At 49.3% G+C, this 24,022-nt stretch overlaps 1 protein-coding gene across 26 annotated transcripts in view; it reads left to right on the top strand.

The window, feature by feature from the left end:
* Nucleotides 1-24,022, top strand: part of MSI2 (musashi RNA binding protein 2) — a 406,318-nt gene that overhangs the window by 106,495 nt on the left and 275,801 nt on the right. Inside the window, exon 1 of one of the 26 annotated variants that reach the window (XM_086360858.1) lies at nucleotides 4,321-4,344. The exons of the other annotated variants lie outside the window; for them this stretch is intronic. Within the exon in view, the coding sequence (XP_086216984.1) occupies nucleotides 4,330-4,344 (15 nt within the window). The 5' untranslated portion in view covers nucleotides 4,321-4,329. Of the gene's footprint in view, nucleotides 1-4,320; nucleotides 4,345-24,022 lie in introns of those variants that run through there. 26 annotated transcript variants of the gene reach the window in all.

The following is a 24,022-nucleotide window of genomic DNA, read 5'->3' as shown; positions in this document are numbered from 1 at the left end:
TATTTACATTAAATGTAAATTTCCATTTCACTCTGTAATAGTGTTATAGAACACTATACGGGGAAGTTGTTATTTGCCTGTGTTTGGTGGTGGTAGGGGGTGCTCAGGCTTCATTCCCTATTGAGGACCCTAGGGCTTTTTTGAGATGAAAGCTCCCTGGATGATCTGAGAAGGGAGATGGTGAAGTAACTTGTTTCCAGTTACCCTGCCCTTTGTGGAAATTAATATCTGACCCAGTTCCTTTGCCCTGTGAGTTTATGGCTTGCATAAGCAGCTGTTGTAATGATCCATTGACTGTTGCAACTGCATTTCCTGAGAATTTTATTTTACGGTTCTGAAGTGTTAGTCCATAAATCTTTTGAACTTGAGGTTTTGAGTTAGACGAGCCACGCGCCAAGTTCATTTTTCACACCTGTTAGCTTTGCCTTTTCCATCTTCTCTTCTTTCTTTACATGCCACCCCTCTGATTTTTTCCCTTGAAGAAATCCACACGAAAGTGTCCATCTTCGTGTAATGCCACTTGCAGAATATTTAGTTTAAAAAACAATCTGGAGAAGGCCGTGTCCAACCCCAGTGCATGACTTACTGTTGTCAAGTGTCCATTTAGAAATGAAGGGTCCTGTGCATGCTGATGGGATTGTAAAACGGGGCACCCATGATGAGAAACAGTGTGGAATTGACTCCAAAAATTAAGCCTAGAACTACTATATGATCCAGCAATCCCACATCTGCTCATGTACTCAAAAAAAAAAAAAAAGACCAGAAAGCAAGGATGTGCACAGATATTTATACACCAAGTTCATAGCAGCATGGTTCACAATAGCCAGAAGGAAGAAACAACCCAGATGTTTACTGACAGGTGAATGGATGGACAGTATGTGCATGTACATCCGATGGAATAGTATTTGGCCTTAAAAATGAAGGAAATTCGCATACCTCCTATAACGTGGGTGAACCTCGAGGACATTATGCTGAGTGAAATAAGCCAGGCCCAGAAGGAGAAATACTGTGTGGTCCCTGTTACATGAAGTTCCTGGACTAGTCATATCCATAGACAGAAAGCAGAATGGTGGTTTTAAGTTATGTGTGTTTTGCCACCAAAAAATAAATAAGGAAATGAATGAATGAAGGCTGCAGGGAAGCCCTCTGTGGTGGGGGGGGTCATGATTTCCCTGAAACCAGCCAGGTGTGCAGATGCCCTCCAGATGTACTTTGACAGGATAGCATGGCCCAGGCTCATCAGTCAAGATTAACCAGGACCCCAGGTCCCAGGCCTCCCTCTGGGGTGGGGGTCCCTCCCTGTGCTGACCTGCATCTTCCTTCCAGCGGGGGAGCTGGGGAGCAGGAGCCGCCCCCACCCATGTGCTTGGCTGCTCTCGGTGGTAATTATTGTGTTCTATTTTAAGCCACTTCTCTGCATTCAGTAACCGTCTGGGATTCTGTTTTGTTGAATCTCTCCATGAGACGCAATAAAAGACCCAGGGCTGCAGGTGGCGGGGTCTGAAGGCTCTCCTGGCCAGGTTTGGAGACACAGTCTCCTTGCCTGTGCAGCAGGAGACTTGATTCCTTTCGGGTGAGGACTGAGAAGAGGTGAGGCTTAAAAAGCAAAGAAAATACATATCCACCACCCCCCAGCCCCCGCACGGGGTCCATCACGGCAGGTGGCCGAGGAGCTCAATCTGCGGAAGGCATCAGCGCTTCGGCGCAATCAAAGTTAAGTGCAGAAATTTAATTAAACGGCATCAAGGATGGCAGAAACTTTGTAAAGCTGCAGTGCATTGTCAAATTCAACAATTATTTCAAGGAACACAATCCACAGATGGCGTCTAATTGATAAATTAAGGCTCTGATTCTCTAATGGGTTTACATTTCAGCTCGTGTGCCACCCACAGTATAACCATCACCTCCCTCAACCCTGCATCCTCCCCTCCCCCCCGCCCCCGGTCCCAACACCACTCTGGAACCCCTGGAACCGGAGGATTGGGTCTTGACTATTTGGCATGAACAGCCTCTGGCTCCTTTCACACTGAGCCCAGAGCCCCCCCTTTGGGGTCAAGTCTTGTCCTAAAGCATAGAAAGTGTAGGATTTCCTTGGGCCTGTACGTCCTTTCTGCTCTGCTAACCCGGATGTGTTGCTCAGAGATGCTTGGGCTATTTCTTTCTTTTTTTTCTTTTTCCTTTTTAGTTTTGCTGGCTTATATCCCTCACAGCACAGGGTTTTGCCCAAAACAAAAGTCTCAGTTTGTTTATTCTTACAGAAAAAAAAAAAAAAATTCTGTTCTCAAGACTTTGTGGCACTTCCTGTCTGTTAAGAGTTGATACCCAACTTATTTTTATTTCATAAGAAAATATGTACTGCCCCTAAAGATGCAGCCGTGTTTAGAGAAACATATCCTGTGTTGAGACTTGAAAAACAAGTCTGAAGTTCTTGCGTGTTTATAGCCCTTCAATTTGCTCATGAAACCGTTGAGGCTCAGTGGTTTTATGTGCCTTGGGACTAGTTCCTGGAATCGTGTTTCTAGAGGAGGAGAGGCCTTCTTCAAGGGTACATGGGTTACCTCCATTAAGTGATTATTTCATTTGTTCATTCATTCATTCCACTAACAGGTATGTATCAGGTATCTACAAGTGCTTTTCTAGGTGCCAAGGGGGAGTTCAGCAGTGAAGAAGATGCCCCTATGGAGCCTACAGGAAATCATGGGGGATAGACATGAAAATAATCTCACAAGTAGGTGCATTGGTGCAATTTGTGGTAAGTGCTGTGGAGGAAGAAAAGAGGATGACATGAAGGCAAAACACAGGGGCATCTGTTGGCAGGCAGCCCCGAGAGACTTAGCTTGGATGGACTTAGGTCAGAGAGGTCAGGAGGGGATGCTGTTCAGTCGCTCAGTCGTGTCTGACTCTTTGCAACCCCATGGACTGTAGCCTGCCAGGCTCCTCTGTCCATGGGGATTTTTCAGGCAAGAATACTGGAGTGGGTTGCCATTTCCTTCTCCAGGGGATCTTCCTGGATCAGGGATCGAACCCACGTCTTCTGCATTGGCAGGCAGATTCTTTACCGCTGAGCCACCAGGGAAGTCAGGAGATAAAGCAGGAGAAGAGCCTGCTCAAAAGCTCAGTGAGCTACCAGAGCCGAAGGCAGGCCTCGGGAGGGAGGGAATGGGGCGAGAGAGGCTGGGGCTGGGCAAGCAGAAGGGGCAGAGTGGCAGGTGAGCTCCACGCAGTGAGTGCTGTGAGTGTTCCTGGTGCTGTTCGGAGCCTCATCCAGCCCATTTGTCGTAACTTTTATTTGTGAATGGGTGTCAGCATTTTCTATGGTACCTGGCACTTAGTAGAGTCTCAGTAAATGCTCCCAGTGATGGGTGCTAATCTTCCTGACCTTATGATCAGGAAACTGACACTGATGGGGCGTAAATAGACTTGCCTGAGGTCCAAACCCTCCAATAGGGTTGGTCTCTGTGGTGGAGTCCCCAGCTAAATCCTTCTCTGCTCCTTCCCCTTCCCTTCTTCCCCCAAGGGTCTGTGAACCACCTGGTGAACTGGTCTGTAATGAATAACTGTTACCACCCCCTATGCTAATGTTTCCATCTTTTGAAAGAAAGAGATTAAAAAAAAAAAAACACCTTAACTTTAATTTCCACACAGGTTGGTGGAGAGGACCAAATTTTAAACAGAACCTTCACAAAAGCAGAAGCATAGGGTGCAAGGCTTAACTGAGTAACCTTGGCCTGGTTCTTGGTTCCGAGAATCCATTTGTCCTAGGCTGGGAAAGTGGGGATGGGGTGGAGAGAACCGAGAAACAGATTATATTTATTTGTTTGTTTGTTTCCAAAGAATAATTGTGGGGATTGCCGCGGCAGAACCCTTTCTAATTGCCTTTTTTTTTGCAGTAGCGTGGGTGGCTTTTGAAATTCCCTGTAGTTTACGGAGAGGGTTCTGTGCCTGGGAGGCCAGATGATGTAGCTGAATCGCTGTTGGCTGTTTATTTGCGAGTCTGTCGTTACCAACACAGTCTTCTTGAGTTCAGTGGCACAACAGTGTTTTATCCCCCTCCTCCTCCGTATCTAAATATATCCAACCAGTCAATCAGACTTGGCAGTCGTCAGGGCTGTGTCTGTCAGACCAAGTTTGCCTTGGAGCCTGTGAGCTGTTGGCTTGTTTTCCAAGCTCTGGTGTGTATTCAAATAGTGATATCAGCCTTAGCCTGGCAGACGCGTGCCCAGGTAGGGCCCTTGGAGGGTGAGGATGAGGCAGCAGTTTGGTTTAAAAAAAGGCATCTGTTTCTCCTCTGCTGGCAGGTGTGGAGTAGATGCAGAGCCACATGGGGGGATGGCTTCAAGCTCGGTGAGCAAGATGCGTGGGTGTGTGTTCCTGAATCGTGATTTTTTTTTAAGTTGTTTGAAGAGAGAGAACGAGAAACCTGGCGGCTGGTGGAAAATACTGTGTGTATAGTAGGTGGAGGTGGGGGAGTGGTTGAAACAGGCAGGCGGGCTGGTGCAGACAGTGTTTGGGGCATTTTTCTGGGGGCCTTTCTTGGAGGATTGGCCACCCTGGGGTGATTGGTTTTGGCTGAGAATTCAGAGCCTACGGCCGTGGAGAGACCTTCGGTTCTGTGACCCATCTGCCCCATTGACCAGAATTGCCCCTTTCTCTGCCTGAGCTTCTGTAACCTAGGAACCGTGGGACCCAGCTCCTGGGTCCTTCCCCAGAGGCTTGTTACAGGGAATGGGTGGAAAGCAGATCAGAAGGTTTAAAATCCCTGCCTGAAAGGTATCCTGTGTTCTCCAGGGAGCAGCCTTTTATAAACAAACATTGTGAGTGCTGGTCTCCCAAGTTGCTTATCTGCAGAGAAGCTTCTCTGTGGGAGAGGGTCAGGGTGACCGTGGTAGAGGCCTGTGCCCAGAGGCATGCAGGTACCTGCCAGACCACCCCTTCCAGTTGTCCTGAGTCCTGGAGGCCAGGTGGGAGATGGGGCAGGTGCAGGGTTGCCTCCGATGCGGGGAGCTGCAGTGGGTTGTGCAGGGTTCCAGGGAGGGGGAGGTTGAGAGAGTTCACCAGCAAAAGAGTGAATGCCCTAGAACAGTGGTTTTCAAACTGTCGACTGTGGACACCTGGACATCTCTGAGATCCTTCCAAGGCGTCTGTGTGGTCAAAACTTTTTCCATAATAATTCCAGGACTTTGTCTTTTTCACTCTCATCCTTTCCGTGAATGTACAGTGGAATTTTCCAGAGGCCACACGGTCTGTGTTGACATCATTGTTCTGATGGCTAAGGGGATGTGTGTGTTCCCGTTTAAAAGTGTCTCAGTTTTAATTTCTAATACAGTTTGATAGTGGATACAACATGCGTAAACAAAACTGCTTGGGTGATCCTTGCTTTTCAAGGGTGTAAAGGTATTTTGACACTAAAAAGTTTGAGAGCTGCAGAATGAGAAAACCGGGAGATGAGTGGCAAGTGGAAGTTATGTGCTAGGTACTGAATGGGCACCACTCTGGCGGCAGATGGCAGGTGCTGGTGAGTGAGCCAGGCAGGGGATTGTCAGGGAAGGCCTTACTGTTTTAAGAACAGGGCGAGTTGTTTTCTTACCTGGACTTTGGACCTGGGTTTTGAAGGATGGATAGGAGTTTTCCAGATAGACAGAGGAAAGGCATTCTAGAAAGAAGGAACAGCATGTCTGAGGGAATTGGGATATTGACATCATGTTGTGTTGGCCTTTCTTCATCCATCTGTGGGGCAGAAACATTTTCATACTGGCTTCACCGTGGAGTTTTGTCTGCCAGTGACTTCCAAATGAGGCTCCATTTCAGAATCACTCAGTGAGTTTTATCAAATCACTGTAAAGCTAGTTCTCAGGCCTGCTTTTGAGCCATGGATGGGTGGCCCTGTTTTTTGTCTTTCTGGTGGTGGGAATAACCAGGCACCATTCTTAGTCGTTTTGTTGGGAGTGACATCCGCTTTGCCTCTGCAGCACGCCTAGGCCACGCCACACAGTTGGCTCTGTGATAGAGCTGCTGCAGGCATCACTGGACACGTGCCTTACCTGCCCACCTTGCCCACCAGCCTCCGGTGGAGACACAGATGTGAACAGCGTGTCACGAGCGGGGCTGTCAGTTGCACATAGTTCAGGGACCATGGGCTCTGAGACCTGTTTGCCTCTGACTGCTGAGCTGTGTGACGCTGAGAGGGACTTTGTTGTCTCCGAGCCTGTCTGTTCCCCTGGGAGCAAAGCATGCTGGACAAACTTATTTAATAAACAGGCCTAAATCTGCCATTGCAGAGGACTCTCCTATTGATGAATAATTCATTCCAATTTTGTTCTTAGAAAGTTTTCCATGGGGCATGCCACCTTCTCAGCTGCTCTTGGTTTTGCAAAGGAAGATGTTAAAATGTTCAGATTAACAATTTAGACAGTTTCTGAATAACCAAGAAAGGGAAAAAAAAGGGGCCCAAGGCTCTGGGGGCTTACTCTGTGTCAGACGCTGATCTGAGGGGTTTCTGTGGGTCATCTCACTAGATGGTCACTCTGGTCCTGTAAATGCTGCCGTCCCATTTTGTAGATGAAGAAACAGAGGCACAGACAGGTTCTTGTAACTTGCCCAAGGCCACACAGAATCCGGGCTTTGTCAGGCTCTCTATCTCCTGTTCTTATGTACCCTGTGTCCCTGGGGAGGGCAGGGGCCCTAGTCTGGAGGTGTGCAGAGGACGCCAGAACCTGAGTAACTGCCATTCTTTCTGTGTAAGAGTAGACGACCGAATAAAAGCACGGAATAAAGTATTGTTAACCAGACTGGTGAATCAATAGACTAATTAAAAATCAAACACCTTTAAAACACGGTTGCTGGGTTAATTGTGAACCAACATTGAGACATTAAAACTTGCCCAGCCCATGGGTTTGAATTATTAACCAAGGGAGTTAATTTCAAGCTCTCAGTTGGGGTAGCGGTGAAAGCCGCCATTGGAAGAAGGGAAATCTGTGTGCCCTTTCCTGTTAGGGCCTGCCTTGGCATCCAAGGTCATTATTGTTGCTGCCATTTCCCTTCTTAGTTGAAGTATCTTAAACATGTTGGCAGACTTCACAAATTCAGATAGATTGTGGAGAAGGACAGCTTGAATCAGGTAGGCGGTGGATTACATACATCTTTCCAAACAGAAGTTTTGCAATAAAACAGAGTCCTTGGGAGAAAATGAAGTGCTAGTCACTCAGTTGTGTCCATCTCTTTGCAACCCCATGGACTATAGCTCGCAAGGCTCTCTGTCCATGGAATTCTCCAGGCAAGACTACTGGAGTGGGCTGCTAGTCCCTTTTCCAGGGTGTCTCCCTGACCCAGGGATCGAACCTGGGTTTCCTGCACTGCAGGCAGATTCTTTACCATCTGGACCACCAGGAAAGAGCCTAGGGGAGAAAGGTCCCCCTTTTAAAATCCTTTTGGCTTCCGATGTTTGACTCGAGGCTAGTGTCCCACCCCCTGCCTCCGTTGCTCCTTTCTGTCCAAAGGCACTGGGCTGGGTGTTGTCAGGATTTGGCGCTAAGACAAGTCTGCTCTGCAGTGAAACCTCTGGGAGGACCAGTTGGCCACCAGCTGTTTCTGATACGTTTGTTTTAAGTAGAGGGAGACCCTGCTGAATACACTTTGATTATAGCTACAACTCATCAGCAGCCAGCTGCATTGATTTCCCTTCTGTGAACTGTGTTTCTAACTTGAACTTATCTTGGATCATGCTGGGAACGTTACGGACCTTTAACACAGAGATGCTGGATCCACACCCAGTCCCAGGGAGCCTTATGTGGAGAGCTCAGACGTGGCCTCACTAAGGGTTAAGCAGCTCTGTGTCAGAGTCCCCAAGCAGCCTGACTTTAAGGATATTAATAGTGTTTCACTATTGCAGAGAGTGCCCCCCCCCACCCACCAGGTTCTTCACCAGACAATCTCCCTGACCCTCACGGCGGCTTCTGCAGATGCTGTTTTATATGTGACACATGGGAGTGGGCGCAGTAACTTCCTGGGTGTTGCTCCTTTCTTGTTAATTTGCTAAATGGGCTTTAAAAAGGGAGATAAATGTAAATTTCAACTCCATAAAACAGTCTCATTTCAAATGCTTGTGACTCAAATTAATTAATTAAAAAGCAGCATAAAACACCACCCTAGCCACAAACATGGCAGATGAGTAACGTTTGTTCCATTCAGGCAGTTGGTGGAGTAAAATTACAAGATTGGTCTGTGATTTTTAAAAAACGCTTTTGACTCCAGCTTGGGCGTTTACAGAAAGGAGAGACTTGGTCCATTTATTTATTTAGAACATTTATTACTGCTTCTGCCCTATTCCTCCAATTACAGAACTTGGGAATAGTGTGGAAGACCACAGGAACTAAGGGAGAATCTCCTTACCTCTGCCGTTTACCACGTGGGGGTGACCATTGTTAACATTTTGGTGTGTTTGCTTTCGTTTTCTTTTCATGGCGAAAAAACAAAAAAGGGAAAACGTCCACCCTCACATGTTGTTCACTCATCTGATTTAATCGGAGAAGGCGATGGCACCCCACTCCAGTACTCTTGCCTGGCAAATCGCATGGACAGAGGAGCCTGGTAGGCTGCAGTCTTTGGGGTCGTGAAGAGTCAGACATGACTGAGCGACTTCACTTTCACTTTTCTCTCTCATGCATTGGAGAAGGAAATGGCAACCCACTCCAGTGTTCTTGCCTGGAGAATCCCAGGGAAGGGGAGCCTGGTGGGCTGCCGTCTATGGGGTCGCACAGAGTCGGACACGACTGAAGTGACTTAGCAGCAGTAGCAGCAGCATCTGATTTAATAACTGTATCATGAATATTTTCCTTTTGTAATTTACTTTTTTTTTTATGGCATGCTTTTTACTGTTTCCATGGTATTGTGATTTACACATATAGTTTATTTTACTTAGGCCTATTGTTGAAGGGTTAGCTTGTTAATGATTTATTACAATTACAAATAACACTTCAATGAGCATCCTTGTATGTGACCCCCTTATCACCATCTCTGATTGCCTTCATACAGCATGTGCCTACTTGTGGAATTTTTGGTTAGAGTCTTTGAATGTTTTTTTTTTTATGACACCACATGGGATCTTAGTTCCCCTACCAGGGATTGAACCCTGGCTCTGGCAGTGAAAGCATTGCTTCCTGACCCCTGAACTGCTGGAGAATTCCCATTAAGAGAGACGATATATATGGGCACACACACAGTAATTATACATGTAATCTTTTAAATATACCCATAACATATTTTATATACTTGCATATATATTGGGTTGGCCAATATACTCTTCTTATAAAATATACACGTTCACCTTAATTGATCCTACAAGGATAATGGAACTACTTTATAACCTCAACAGAAGTTTGAGAGATTTAACGTGATTTTTAGACGTTAAACTAGTTTTTTTTTTTAAAAAATATGTGTTTATAGCAAGCATTTTTATTTGTTCTTCAGGGTGAGGCTTAATAAAAGACCAGTGTTTCTCAACCCAGCTTGGACTCAGTGTATTTTTGCACTTGCTCTTCTTCAGTGCAGTTTGGCCCAGCTTTGTCTTTGGGGTCTGTCTGTTTACCAACTTGCTTATCTTCAGCAGGCTGACCTCACCTGTCTGTCTTACTTAGTTAACATTTATCCAGGTTTGAGGGTGGAAATAGCTTCCCTCTGAATCAGAACGTTTGCAGTAGCCCTTCCCAGGGGCCGTCTGCAAAGGCGTGGGCAGGGGAGAGAACAGGGAGGCTCCTCACTGTCCTTTTCACCTACTAGGTTAATACATGTGGCCAATTTGGAAAATGTCCTGAAGTATAAAAACGAAAATAAACATCTCCTGAAATCTCAGGGTACAGACATAACATGGTCAACATACTGACGCATTACTTTTTTTGGGAGTAAAATAGTACAGATAAACAGAATTTGAAAGCAACCTTTGCCTGTTTTCCATTCGTTTAATCATACAAAGAATTGATGAACACTTTCTGTTGTAAAAAATATAAACAATGCAGAAACCAAATCTGCCACTTTCCTCTCTAGGACAGACTATAAAGGAGTATTCACCACCCCTATCCACCCACTCCTACCCAGCTGTCCCTACCACCCAGTTCTTCAAAGGAAATGTTCCGCTCCAGGTGAAAGTGGAGTTTCTTGACCTGGAACCCTGTATCTCAGAGTATGATTTGAAAGCCTCCACACTACTAAGAATAAGGACTTTTTCCCCCTCCTTACTGAGGAGCGTTGATCTTACTGATTGCAAAAATAACTTCAGAATGTGAAAGTAAAGGGCACTCGGATTTCGAACCACCCAACGTGTTAGGCTTGTTGTAGACCTTGGAGGTCGTCTGGTTTCAGCTTCCCAATTTATGGATGAGAAAACTGAGGCCCGGTGAAAGTGAAAGTCGCTCAGTGGTGTCCTACTCTTTGCGACCCTGTGGACCATGGAATTCTCCAGGCAAGAATACTGGAGTGGCTAGCCTTTCCCTTCTCCAGGGTAATCTTGCCAACCCAGGGATCAAACCCAGGACTCCCACATTGCAGGCAGATTCTTTACCAGCTGAACCACCAGGGAAGCCCAAAAATACTGGAGTGGATAGCCTATCCCTTCTCCAGTGGATCTTCCCGACCCAGGAATCACAAACTGGCATCTCTTGCATTTCAGGCAGATTCTTTACCAGCTGAGCTACCATGAAGGGCCTGGGGGTATGCAGGGTGGCCGGTGGGGGTGTCTTCATTTTTGGTAATTGTTCCCAGTCCAAGTGCCTTTGACAAGGACTTGAGAGCCATCAAGCAAACGTGGGGCCATCATCCCTTGAGTTGGCCTTTCCTTGGGTGACCGTGGATGCATCTTATGGCCAGGCTTCTTATCTGGAATGGCACCTGGTCACCCAGTTGTCTTCAGTTTTCTCTTTGCCCTTCTCACCTCCTGAACATGAGCCCTCCTTGCTTTGTGTATGCTAAGGATGCATGGCTTGGTATTAAAGACATCCCACGCTCTGTTCATCCACACATGTGGCCGGAGGACAGTGGGCACCATGTGATTAGGGCAAAGTCGTATAGATACTGTTTTTTGGACAAGGCTGGGTAGTTTCAGCTCTGGTAGGTATCTCATTTGGGGTAAGTGATTTAACATCCTGAAGCCTCAGATTCCTCCGATGCACAGTGAGGGTAATGATGAATCAGAGTTGATAGAGGTCTGGGGAGGATTAAGTGAAATAATGCACATAAAATGCTTAGCCTGGATCTGGTCTCATGGTCCACACACTGTACATGGCATTCGCCATGGCTGCTGCTGTTCCTGTTTTTCTGACCTTTACTGCCTCCCACTCTTGGGGGCATGAGGGAACTCCTCACTCCTTGACACCTGTCTAAACAGGAACCCGGTTCTAAATTCCTGATCCCAGGACTCGCAGCTGGAATGCGACACCCCTCCTCCTGTTCCCTCCTTTCTTTGCTTTTTCCCTCATCCTCTACTCTCAGCCCTTTCCCTGCCTCCTCTTCCATTTTCTGGACCTGGAGTTTGTTTCCAGTACTTGCCATGTGCTTGATTAGAAATGATGGCCAGGCATTGTGTTCTGGGTAAAGATCATGAGACATACCATGTATTCCATTCAGAGGATACAGTGTGGATGAGTGGTTGGGTGTAGGCTTGGAACTGTATTTCTGGGTGGATAGTCTAGCTCTGTCCTTTACTCTGGATCTCTGTGCCTCTGTTTCTTTTATCTGTAAAGCGGAGATACTGATAGTTCCCACCTTATAGGGTTGTTGTTGTTGTTCAGTTGCTCAGATGTGCCCAGCTCTTTGTGACCCCATAGGCTGCAGCGCGCCAGGCTTCCCTGTTCTTCACCGTCTGCAGGAGCTTACTCAAACTCATGTGCATTGAGTTAGTGATGCCATCCAATCATCTCATTCTCTGTTGTCCCTTTCTCCTGCTGCCTTCAATCTTTCCCAGCATCAGGGTCTTTTCCAATGAGTTAGTTCTTCACCTCAGTTGGCCAAAGTATTGGAGCTTCAACTTCAGTGTCGGTCCTTCCAATGAATATTCAGGATTGGTTTCCTTTAAGATTGACTGGTTTGATCTCCATGCAGTCCACGGGACTCTGAAGAGTCTTCTCCAGTCCCGGAGTTCAGAAGCATCAATTCTTTGGCATTCAGCCTTCTTTATGGTCCAACTCTCGCATCCATACATGACTACTGGAAAAACCATAACTTTGACCAGACGAACTTCTGTTGGCAAAGTAATGTCCCTGCTTTTTAATATGCTGTCTAGGTTGGTCATAGCTTTTCTTCCAAGGAGCAAGCATCTTTTAATTTCATGGCTGTAATCACCATCTGCAGTGATTTTGGAGCCCAGGAAAATAAAGTCTCTCACTGTTTCCGTTGTTTCCCTATCTATTTGCAATGAAGTGATGGGACTTGATGCCATGATCTTAGTTTTTTCAATGTTGAGTTTTAAGCCAGCCTTTTCACTCTCCTCTTTCACCTTCATATAGAGTTGTGGTAAGAGATAGACATGTCAGTATGTGTCAAAAGCTCATGACAGTGCCTAATGCAGAGTGAGGGCCCCAGGATGTCAGCTGATGTACTGATGATGATGGAGACGGGATGATGTAACATCAGCCCTCCCGCATCAGGCGTCCATGAGACCCAAGGGCAGCGTACTCCGGGCGTGCCCAGCAAGAGTAAGGGCGCTCAGGCCCCTCTGAGTGCGTGTGTGTGGGGGCCCCTGGGCGAGCAGCCGCGTGAGCGTGGGGCACGGGTGGAGGGCACGCTTGGTGGGTGCATTCAGAGGTGAAGGCGCTCCTGTCTCCTTGCTTCTTCCCACCACATGGGTGGCCTGGTTTCTGAACGGTGCCCGTGCCCCCAGCAGAGGCACATGCGGCCCTGAACTCCAGCCACCCTGGAGCCGCAGGCTGAGCACAGCTGCCCGCCCGCCAACATGTGCTCACCTGCCTGCTCGCCCAGAGGAGATGTGGTTTCCCTTATCTTCCTGGGAGAGGATTTCTCCTTTCAGGTGATCGGCTATTGACGCCATGAGGGATTAGAGTTCCTGCTCCCGTTTCCTGTCAGGTCCTATTACGGGTTGAGATAGAAAAATCACGTTTGTGCAAGTGATGGGTGGGTCGCCGGGCAGGTCCTGGAGACCGACGCCTCCAGTGCCTTTTCAGGTGAACGAGGCACTCTCACGTGGCGTCCGATTGGATCTTTGCAGCGGTGCTGTGAAATGCCAGGACTGTGGCTCCGTTTCACAGATGGGGTAACCAAGGCTCAGAGAGCTGACGTGCCTGGCTCGGGGTCAGGCGACCAGCAGGTGGCGAGCTGGACGCCCCATCCAGGGCTGGGTCCAGGTCACAGCCCCTCTCCTCAAGGTCATGCCAGAGTCTGCCTACACTTGGTTGCCCGTAAAGTTTCACTGTTGGTACAGTTCACTTCAGCAAATGTTCTGAAACCTTGTGTCCCTCCTTCGACACTGCATAGCACAGCACCCCACTCCACGACAGCGCTTGTCCGCCTGCCAACCCTCTGTACAGAGTCACTGGAAAAGCCTCCAGAGTAGGAGAGTGAGATCTTGACCTCCCCGTGACCCGGTGTTGTGGCGTTGGAGGAACTTCTGTTAGGTGAAGTCATGGGTGTTCTAGTCTGTAGTTTGTGATTTTTTAAAATTTTTGTTGTTGAATTACAATGTTGTGTTAATTACCGCTGCACAGCACAGTGACTCGATTATCCTGGTGTATAGGGAATCGTTAAACAACAAGGTCCTACTGTAGAGCCCCTGGAGCTGTGTTCAATATCTTATGATCAACCATAATGGAAAAGAGTAAGTTTTTGATTTTTAATTCTCCTTAAGTTTTAGACAACAGAAATAAAAACTCTGAGGCCCTTCTTTGTCTTCCTAACCCCTTTGAGGAGTGGGCTGTTGGTGAGTCGCTGACTGGTTAAACATTAACATTTCAGAAACAGTGTCTTAATCTTTGGGGGCAAATGTGGCCTCCCTGGAGCTTTCCACAACCAAGGATTTCTGCCTGTTGCCTGAGGACGTGTTTGCTGCTAGAAGCTCCATGTGGATGAAATTCCACCTGTACTCGGTGGTAGTGGTGGTGGGAGGACATGGTCATTCTGGGGGCTTGGGGTGCTTTTTTGAGGTGCTTGGGATGGAGTCTGCAAGGAAGGAGTGGAGCCCGGCTGACTGCAGGGACCGCTCGTCTGGTGATCGTTAACTCGGCTTGGAGTCGAATGTCCAGTTCTCTGGGGCCCTTCCTGCTACGTCACCCTCGGGTGTTACATCGTCGCTGGGGCTGGCTCCTGAGTTGGAATCAGGTTTCCAATCAGGAAATAGGGAAAGAGCAGGGCATCTGGGGTCTGGCTGGTGAGCAGGGCCCAGACAGCTCAGCCATGTGTGCAGAGGGCTCGCTGCACCCAGGGCTTCCTTTCATCTCGGTGGCCACGTGCCCCGTGATGGTGGTTGACTCACCACAAGGCCTGCAAAATCTGTTTGCCCACTTATCTGTTTTCTCTGGATTCTGCAAGCAGCAGAATCTGGAAAGAAATACATTCATTTCTTTGCCTGCTCACCATCACTTAGAAACGCCCACGAAGCTCATTAGTTGAGATGAACAGGGCTAAGAGGCTGGATAAGAGATGAAGACCCCCCATGCTGTCCCTCCTGCCCCCTCGAAGGCTGGGATGCTGGAGGGACATCTTAGTTCCATTCCCAGTTCAAGGGCAGAGGCATCGCGCTTTGAGGCTGGGTGACTTGGGGAGAAGGTTCTGGAGGGATCAGCCTTCCTTGCTCCAGCTGAAGCCGCTCGCCCTGGCTCTGAGACAGACCAGGAGCAGGGGCCCTGAGAGAGGAGCCGAAGCAGCTTCTTCTGTCTCTGCTCACTATGGTGCCAGGCGAGCAGCTGGGCTGGTTGCACAGGTTATCCGTCCCCACAGCCTGACGCTCCTCCCGGCGTCTGAACTGTGGATGCCTCTCTTCTGCCCATCCATCTCGTGTTTCCTGCAGACCCAGCCCACGTCCTGCTTTCACTTGAGCCCCTCATCAGAGGTACCCACCGCCACACCCTTCAGAGCAAAGCTGTGACGGCCTCACCCGGGCGCTTGCTCCCCTCCCTGCCACGTTGACCCCACGTGTCTCCCAGCGCCTGGGTGCCCGTGTCTGGGGAGTACTGGAGAAAACCCACTGCCCGTCTCTTCTGCTGAATCTTCCTTTCCCCAGGCTTTTTCTGTCTCAGAGTTCCAGCTTTCCCTCCCAGGCACCCTGGGCTGGGGGAGATGTCTGCAGTCTCTCCCTGTTACTTTACGGAAGGGTATCTTTATTCAATTTGACTGTTGCTATTATGTGGCGAAACTTTCAATAAAAGTCGTGATTTATGAGATGTGTGTGGCTGCGGTTGTTTCTTCGTTTTCTTGCTTTTTTCTTGTTCTGCTTTTTTTCCCCCTTCTCCTGCTTTGTCATCTATCAGGGAGAGAAAAGCCAGGCCTGATAATTTCTTGGCACATCCTGTGTGCACTTAGAATGTCAGCTGTCGGCCTGTCAGGAAGTTGTTCCTCGGGTGGGTTTCTGCCTCCTTTTACGGCTCCCCACCACCCTGCCCGTCCTGCAGGCTGGCGATAAGGGGCGGAGGAAGGGCGCTGGCTGTGGGGCAGGTGGCCCCCCAGCGTGGACCCCGGCCCCTTGCACCCCTCAGCCGCTGCATGTCCCCAGCTCTGTCAGCTCTTGATTGCTTAATAGCAAGAGGCCAACAGAATCCTTTCAGGAGGGTTCCAGAATTTTCTTTGTTCTTGAGTACAGCACCCCCCCCCCCCCCGCCAATCCTCTTAGTTTTTTTGGCCTGACCACTTTAGAAATCCTTCCCTTTCTCTTTTTTGTCGAGTATGTGCCTGCTAGATAAAAGGCCCTTGAATAGAGGGCCTCGCGTACTGGGTCTTGGCCGCTGAAAATAGGCTAATTGGAGGTAGAAGCCGGTTGTCACAAAGGTGCCTGTGGCGGGGGTGGGGGTGGGAGGAGGAGGGACCCCGGGAAACACCACGTTGACTTTTCCATCCCAGCGCTCCCCCTGCCTTTATTGCGAGCTGTTTGCCAGGATGCACTGAGGCTCTGTGGCGCCCCAGGCTGTGTCCCGCGTGTTAAGCACCTGTTTCTCGCTGAGCCCCAGGGGGCACATGAATGCATCTTGACCCCACAGTGGGGGGTCCGGGAGGGGCCGGGAAAGCTGGCCTGCTGAACTTGGACAGAGCACAGACCCCGGGTTTCACAGCCGTGGTTTCTGAGGCCGAGCTGCCCAGACCTGCGTGTTGGTTAGTCCCTGAGCCCTCCAGCCCCAGACTCCGAGCAGACGTGGGCTTGGCCTTCCAGTTGTGTAAGTCTCAGAGGAGCTCTGCTCCCGTGAGCTCCCCAAATCCTTTGCGTGTTCCATCTCCCGTGGGGTCACTGGGAGCCTCATCGCCTGTGTGCTGCGGCCCCGTGTCTGTCCTGCATCTCTGGGCTGCCATCGTCCGTCAGGACCTCTCATCTGGTTTTGTGTGGCTTCTCTCCGGCGGCCCATCTCTGATCCACACGTACACGCATCCTGCTCCCCACTGCCCAGGGGTGTCTGGACCTGTCCTCTGGAATTCCGGAGCGAGGAGTCCAGCCTCACTGTTCCTGCTGAAGTCACTCAGGTCCCCAGGCATCTCTGCTCTGGGGAGGGTGCCCCTGAGCTCCTCTGTGTGTGGGCCCTCCCTCTCCAGGCTTCTGGAATGACCTCCCTTTCCATTGCCTAGAAACCCCCACTCATTTTAGAGGGTCCTCTCACACGTCTCTTCCCCTGTCTTGGAGCCTCTCTCACGTCTTCCTTTTTTTCGAGCAGTATCAGCTCTCACGTTTCCCTCCGTGACCCTCCACTGGTTGCTTTATGATTGTTGACATGTCATTTCCAGGTCCTTCTTGGACCGGTCCCGTGTGCCCCGCTGGAGGTTTAGATGCTGAGGACAGGACTATATATGTCACTGCTGTCCTGTAGAACTTTGTACAATGAAATATACATTCCGTGCCGTCTGATGCGTATGGCCCCTGAGCATTTGAAATGGAGCTCGAGCAGCTGAATTGTTAATGACAAATAATTTAAGTGTAAGTAACCACATGTGGCTAGTGGCTGTCGTGTTGGACGTTGCACATGTGTGGTTGTTTATCTGTATTTTCAGAAACCCTAGGACTGTGCTCTGCATGCAAAACAAGCCTCGTAAGTACTGCTGAAGGAAACAGGAATCACTGAGGTGTGGAGTTATATTAGCTGTGTGTTCTTTGCCCATTTTCCATGCAGTTTGATTTTTAAGTTGGATTCGGTGGTTTATATACTTGAGCACCACCAATGCTTTGGGGCATACAAAGATGAATAAACATGGTCTTTTCCTGCGAGGAATTTGAACATGATGGGTAAATATGTAGTGATAATGGGAAGCCACTGTTCAGGAACAGTTTACATCCTGTGCGGGTGTAGAGACAGGAATCGTTTATGGTGTCTGAAGGGAGACGGGGGAATGCTTTAGAATGTTCGTTCATTCACTTAGCAAATATTTATTGACTGTCACTTAGACCCAGGTACTAGGAATATATCTGTGAAGAAAACAGACAAAATTCCTGATCTCACAAAGCCTCCTTTCTGGTGGGAGGGAGACAGATGATACATAAAATAAGTAAATCATAATTGTTAGAAGATGATAAGACGAAAGAAGGGCTCAGGAGTGGTTGGGTGTGGAGTAGGCGTCCCGTTTTAAATAGGTTGGTCTAGGAGAAGGCAACGGCAACCCACTCCAGTGCTCTTGCCTGGAGAATCCTATGGACGGAAGAGCCTGGAGGGCTGCAGTCCATGGGGTCGCTGGGGGTCGGACACGACTGAGCGACTTCACTTTCGCTCTTCACTTTCATGCATTGGAGAAGGAAATGGCAACCCACTCCAGGGTTCTTGCCTGGAGAATCCCAGGGACAGGGGAGCCTGGTGGGCTGCCGGCTATGGGGCCGCACAGTCAGACACGACTGAAGTGACTTAGCAGCAGCAGCAGGAAAGCCTAGTAGCCAAGTTAACATTTGAGCAAACACATTTGGACTGAGGCATGAGGGTTTGGAGAAGGGTGATGGGCAAAAGGAGGTGGCGGGAGGTTTCTGGGGGAGGGGGCAACTTCAGTGAAAGCCTGGGGGTGTGGAAGTGCAGGCAGTGGCCACCAAGAGAGGCTGGCGCGAGGCATGTAGAGAGAGTGGGAGGCAGGCTTGCAGAGGTGGTCTGGAACCTACTAATAAAGGCTGAAACCTAGAAAACCGTGTTGATGATTTTCAAGGTCCCTGTAGATATCCTGTCTCTGATTAAAATATCAGCCCCCTACCTGCCACCCACCAAACGCAGTGGTTCCTGCTATTACTCTTCTCTTCCCACAAGATTTCATTCCAAGTAGCTGCTCAGAAATTGCTTTGATAAAGGGACAGTTAAGACTCAGCCATATTCTTATGATGAGATTTTTGCAAAAGAAAAGGTGTGATAAGATCAGGTTTCTCCTCTGGTGTTAATTGCACCGTTGGCTCTTACTGCCTTTTTGGGTCTCTCTTTGTGCAGACTGAGTATTCTGCAGGGCCCCAGGTGGCTCAGTCTCTGTGTCTTAGCTCATTCCTTTGACCTGGATCATCTTTGGGGCACAGAAAAGGTTTGGGGGAAGCAGGGAAGGAGCAGAGTAGAAGACAAAACAGGCCTTTAGGGGGACAGACTTGTGGCCAGGGAGAGGACTGCTGCATTTCCCAGTGAGTTGGAGACGCGGAGACTTGACGGCTGGACCGGAAGTGAGTTGTCCTGTGCAGATGGCACTTGGAGAACAACTGTGCAAGGCGATCATAGTTCCCCGTGTGTCCTGAGTGTCGGAAATCCGGACTTCACACAGGAAGAGAGGCGTGCCCTTGGCCAAGGGCAAGAAGGGGTATTTTAAACAGATTGCTTATCAGCCTGTTTTCAGGTGGCTGCTTGGAACCGCTGATATCTACAATGGTAACCATTTCTCTCTGGAAAAACTTGACTCTTTAGACATCTAGCTTTCTAAAAGCAAAGTTGACCACTGCAAATGTATGGCAGCGTGCCTTGAAATGATAAATCACGTTCATGGTCAACTCTTCAGTACCAGTTGCTGTGAGTGGTAAGGTTTCTGCCATATGGATGCTTACAGCTGCCCACAGACAGCAAGTCACTCCAGCGCTCAGCACCTCCAGGGGCCCATCTAGGAGAGCGGCTCACATGGCAGCTTGGAGTTTGTACATGAACCGCACATAGATTCTTGGTCCTGCACGTTCTGAGATCAGTCGTGAAAAAGTGTGGCTGAGGTCTGGAGCCAATGAAATGGAGGCCTGATTTCTCCTTACCTTACTGAACATCTTTATGGTGTTAAACACCATTGCCCGTTCTCTTCCATTTGAAATGCCCTAATTTTGTCATTACAGCTGTCATTGTATGTGCGTGCGTGCTAAGTTGCTGCAGTCGTGTCCAACTCTTTGTGACCCTGTGGACTGTAGCCCGCCAGGCTCCTCTGTCCACAGGATTCTCCAAGCAAAAATTACTGGAGTGGGTTACCATTTCCTCTCCCAGCTGATTTTTGGGACCCTGGGATCGAACCCACATGTCTTATGTCTCCTGCATTGGCAGGTGGGTTCTTTACCACTGGCGCCACCTGGGAAGCCCACAGTTGTCACTGCTCTGTAACGGAAGGCTCCTGAATTTAGCAGCTTAAAGCAACCGTTGTATCATGCTCAGGAAATCCCTGGGTCAGGCGTTCAGACAGGGCACGACAGGAATGGCTGGTTTCTGCTTCATCATGTTTAGGACCTCAGACCAGAAGACCTGACATCCAGGGGGTCACTTGAAGGCAAAGGGCTAGAATCACCAGCCCATCCCTGGTGCCTGGCCAGGGATGTCTGGAAGAGTGGAGCTCCAGTGTGTGGTCTGTCCATGTGCCTGGACTTCTTAGAGCGTGGCAGCTTCGAGGTGGTTGGACTTCTTACTCGGTGGCCCAGGGCTCTAAGCATGCGTGTTCCAGAGAAAAAGATGGAAGCTGCAGCGCTGCATATTTGTTTACTTAGCTGCCCTGGGTCTTAGTTGTAGCTGAGGAATCCTTTTTGTTGCCATGTGGGAACTCCTTAGTTGTGGGACGTGGGATCAGGTTCCCTGATGAGACCTGGGCCCTCTGCATCGGGACTGCAGAGTCTCAGACACTGGACCGCCAGAGCAATCCCTATAGCACCTTTTGTGACCCAGCCTTGAAAGTCACATGCCATCCCTTCTTCTGCGTTCTGTTGGTTGGAGCAGTCATAAGTTACTCAGACTCAAGGGAAGGGGGCTAGACCAGGGGCCCTGGGCCACTCTGGGCAGAGCCGCTTTGTCTCATCTCTCTCCTGCTCCTTTGGCCATTGTTTAGGGTTTCCAGAAGATGTTGGGATTCCTCCCTGCTTTTACTCTACCCTCTCATCTCGATCACTCTCACGGTTTTAGTGGCCACTAAAATGGTGTATTCAGTCTGGGTCACCTGGCTCAGTCTTTCTGCTGAGCTCCCAGACAGACACACAAGTTGTCCTGTGGACACTGCACGTTTAATATGTCCACACTGAACACATTTATCGTTCCTCTGCAAACCCCTTATCTTGGCTGGTGTTAATACCCTCATTGCCTCAGCCACCCAGTAAATTCAAAACTCCTTCCTCTGTCTCATCTCTGCCTCTGGCCATTTACCCAGTTCTGATAGTTTTGACTCCTTCTCCTTCTTAAATCTCTTCCTGCTTTGTTATGCAAAATATCCTTGCTTTAGTTCAGGGCCCCTTCATCTTGGACTGTTACGATAAGCTTCTAACTGTTCTTATAGTGTCTATTTTTGAGCCCTTCGATCTGTCCTCTACAGAGTGACTTATTCTAAAACACAGAGCTGGTCTTGGTAATCCTGTCCTTCATAACTTTGACCTCTTGTCTTCAAGATGAAGTTCAGTCTCCTTTGTCATGGTCTATAAGACTCCAGAGTCTCCATTCTGTATCTCCCATCAAACTTTGCTCTCCACTTGATTCGTCGTGGTGCTGGATAAGCAAGGGTATTTCATGCTATTATGACTGTGCCTGCCCTTCTGACTTGTCTTCCTGGGAAATTCCTACTTAACCTTGAAAACTCTAGTCGGGAGTCTCCGTTGTGAAGCCTTTTCTGACTCTTCTGACGTGGTTCATTGTATTTCCCTCTGTGTTGTTGTGCACACTCTTGTCCTTGTGTGTTTTTGTTAGACCTCTAGGAGATCTTCAAGGGCAGAGAACTAAATCTTTTCATTTAGGCTCCCAGGGCCTGATGGAGACCAGGTAGTCACTACTGTCTGATGTCAGACAGAATCATGAGCCAGTGACACAGACACTGGTTGTTGTCACTGAATCTGTGACTGCCAGGGTTCCAGGCCCCTCCCTTGACTTTTTAAGTGGTTTCTTATCAGGGGTCACGAATTGTCCTTTTTATATATCAAGATGACTCTACTGAATCACCAGAGAAAGGTCTGACGCCATCCAGCAGGACCTTTCAGAGCAGCACTCTGTGTTGTCTCTGCCTCCTGAACAGGACTGTGGCCAGTGCCTCTGCTTAGGAATGGAGCTTTTGATCTCCTGCAGCTTGTGTCCAGCTTAGCACCCAGGAATTACCCAGGGTCCCAGGAGGAGACGGGAGGATGCCTGGGGACCTTGAATCATCCACACACTGGCTAGTTCGAGAGCAGGGAGTATACGTTCTCTCTTTGTTCAACCCATATGTATTGAGTGCCTGCTGCATGCTAGGCATTCTTCTAGGGGCTAGGAGTACAGAACACGCAAAATTCTGACCCTTGTGATGCTTCCATTCTGGGGGGTGACTTGCCTCTCCCTTACGAGGCTTCCATTCTCAGGGGAGCAGAGGCATCATCCCGACCACAGCTGATTTGGCCATGAGCCCGGACCTCAGGACCTCGTGCGTGGCAGGCACTGAACAAATGTTTGTGGAGGGAATGAATGAGTGTTGTCGGACAAATGAGGTTTGACTGGGCAGATTTTTCTTCCTGGAGGGGAAGGAGCTAGATGTTATGAAGCGCTTGCCAGGTGCAGGGTAATTTCCCTGTAGAAGACCCTGGTCTTCCAGGCAGAAGTGCCCTTCAGAGAGACCGGCGCCATTTGTCGGGCCGCGTGGCTGACTTGACAGCCCTCCAGGGTGAACTGCAAAACGAGCCTGCCACCATTTGGCCGGCGGCTCCAGGTCCCTGGTTACCTCTCTGCCTTCATAAACAGCCGGCCCAGCCCAGTTAGCTGGGGTGGGCACCTTGGGAGACGTAGCTTTTCCTTCTCTCTTTCTCGTGGTTAGGTTGGCCGAGCGCAAGTGTTTTAAATAGAACAGAGCTCACAGCTATAACACATCTGTAACACTGCACATTTAGTCAGGTTCCTGGTGGACCGACTTCTGTTTGATGGGCGATGTTTTTGCTGCGACTGTTGTTTCCTTTTCCTCCCGTATTTATCCCTCTGGAAAATAAAGTTTTCTTTTATGTGAGGATTTATAGAACTGTGTTCCTGGCATGAGGTGTGCACAGGCATGTTAGGATATCGGTGTCGTGGAGAAATACTACCTCCGAGGCACGTACAGCTTTTACCTCTTATGGAGAATGACCTTCTAACGTGGAGCAGTCTGTGACTCTTTGCAGGGTGAGGGGCTGCCTGGGTTAAGGCGGATGAAGACGCTGCTTTACACTGAGATGGCACCCTTTTCGCTGGAGCATCGTCAGTCCTTGGAGGACCTTGATTGCCCAGGACTGCTGCTGGGGGTGGGCTGATTCAGGGTGGTGTCTGGGAAATCCAAAGAAAGTAGACTCTGTCACGATTCGTTCTTAAATTTGCGATGAGCCTCTCCCAGATGCTTTGCCTTTTGTTTTGTCTAGGAGACAGGCTTGGAAGCTTGGATTCCCACTCCCAGCCAAACCAAGAGAGCTCAAGTGGCTGGTGGGGCAGGGCAGGTGGCGGGCAAGAAGGACTTCGCGTGCCGTCTCTCCAGCCCCGTGCTAAGCGTGCTTCATGTGTTCGCCTTTTTCATTCTGTTTCGGACCCTTGTCAGGGTCCCCTGGTGTATCTTTGTCAGGGTCAAGATTCCTGGGTTCCTCGTCCTGCTCTATCACTGCTCGGAGTGCTGGGGTTGGAACCCGGCCTTCCCATCTCCAGAATCTCCAAGTCGGATGCTCTTTTCACCCCCAAGGATCTCCTTGGTTTACAAAGATCACCCTCCCTCTCTTGAGGGGTGAGACATTTAACAAAAGGTAGAGGGACTTGCTGGTGATTATCTTGGCTTTTCTTTATGTGCAAACACTTCTGCGGTCCCCTCTTTCCCCTCAGAGGCAGTTCCTTGTGGCCGGGTGGCAGAGACCAGACCGGTACATCCTGGGAGGGGAATTTGACATTTTTTTTTCCTTGACAGGTAAAATTTATGGCCTAACAGATGGCAGAATGTGTTTCCAAAGACGACCACGCCAAGGGTGCAATGTGCTTATCTCCCGTGCCTCCCCACCTGCCCCCACCGTCCTTCCCACCCTGGACGTTTCTGGAACTGTAGGATGAACGGCAGAGCAGGAAGGGACCTACTCATGGGGAAGTGGACCCCAGGCTGCGTGCGGTCACTAGATAGGGGTCTGGGGGCCTTCCTTCCGGTGCATGCTTTTCTCGCCACTCTTGTCTCCTGGCCAACCTCTTAAGTGTTAATGTGACCCAGCCCCCCACAGTGGTCTTGCTCTTCTCTTTAACAGCTGGTTGAAGAATCGTTTCCCTGTATAAACCCCGTGGAGGTTTTCTGTTGTTTCCTGCCTGACCTGGCCGCCTGTCTTTGCTTTCCAGCCACACCTTGAGCCCTGCAACCTTCAGGTCTGCTTGTAGCCTTTCAGCCAGCCCTGAAGATGCTGCGGCCTCTGCTGGGGAGGCCCTTCTCCCCTTCCTTTCCTGGCTCCCTCCTGCTGATCTCGAGCCTCAGGTCATGCCCAGCC

Source organism: Bos grunniens, chromosome 19 (assembly GCF_055505025.1).
Source record: "Bos grunniens cultivar Pamir isolate PY7600 chromosome 19, Bosgru_T2T1.0, whole genome shotgun sequence".
Classification (NCBI taxonomy): Eukaryota; Metazoa; Chordata; class Mammalia; order Artiodactyla; family Bovidae; genus Bos; species Bos grunniens.
The sequence above is the reverse complement of the archived record's forward strand: the minus strand, read 5'-3'. Positions and strand labels throughout refer to the sequence as shown.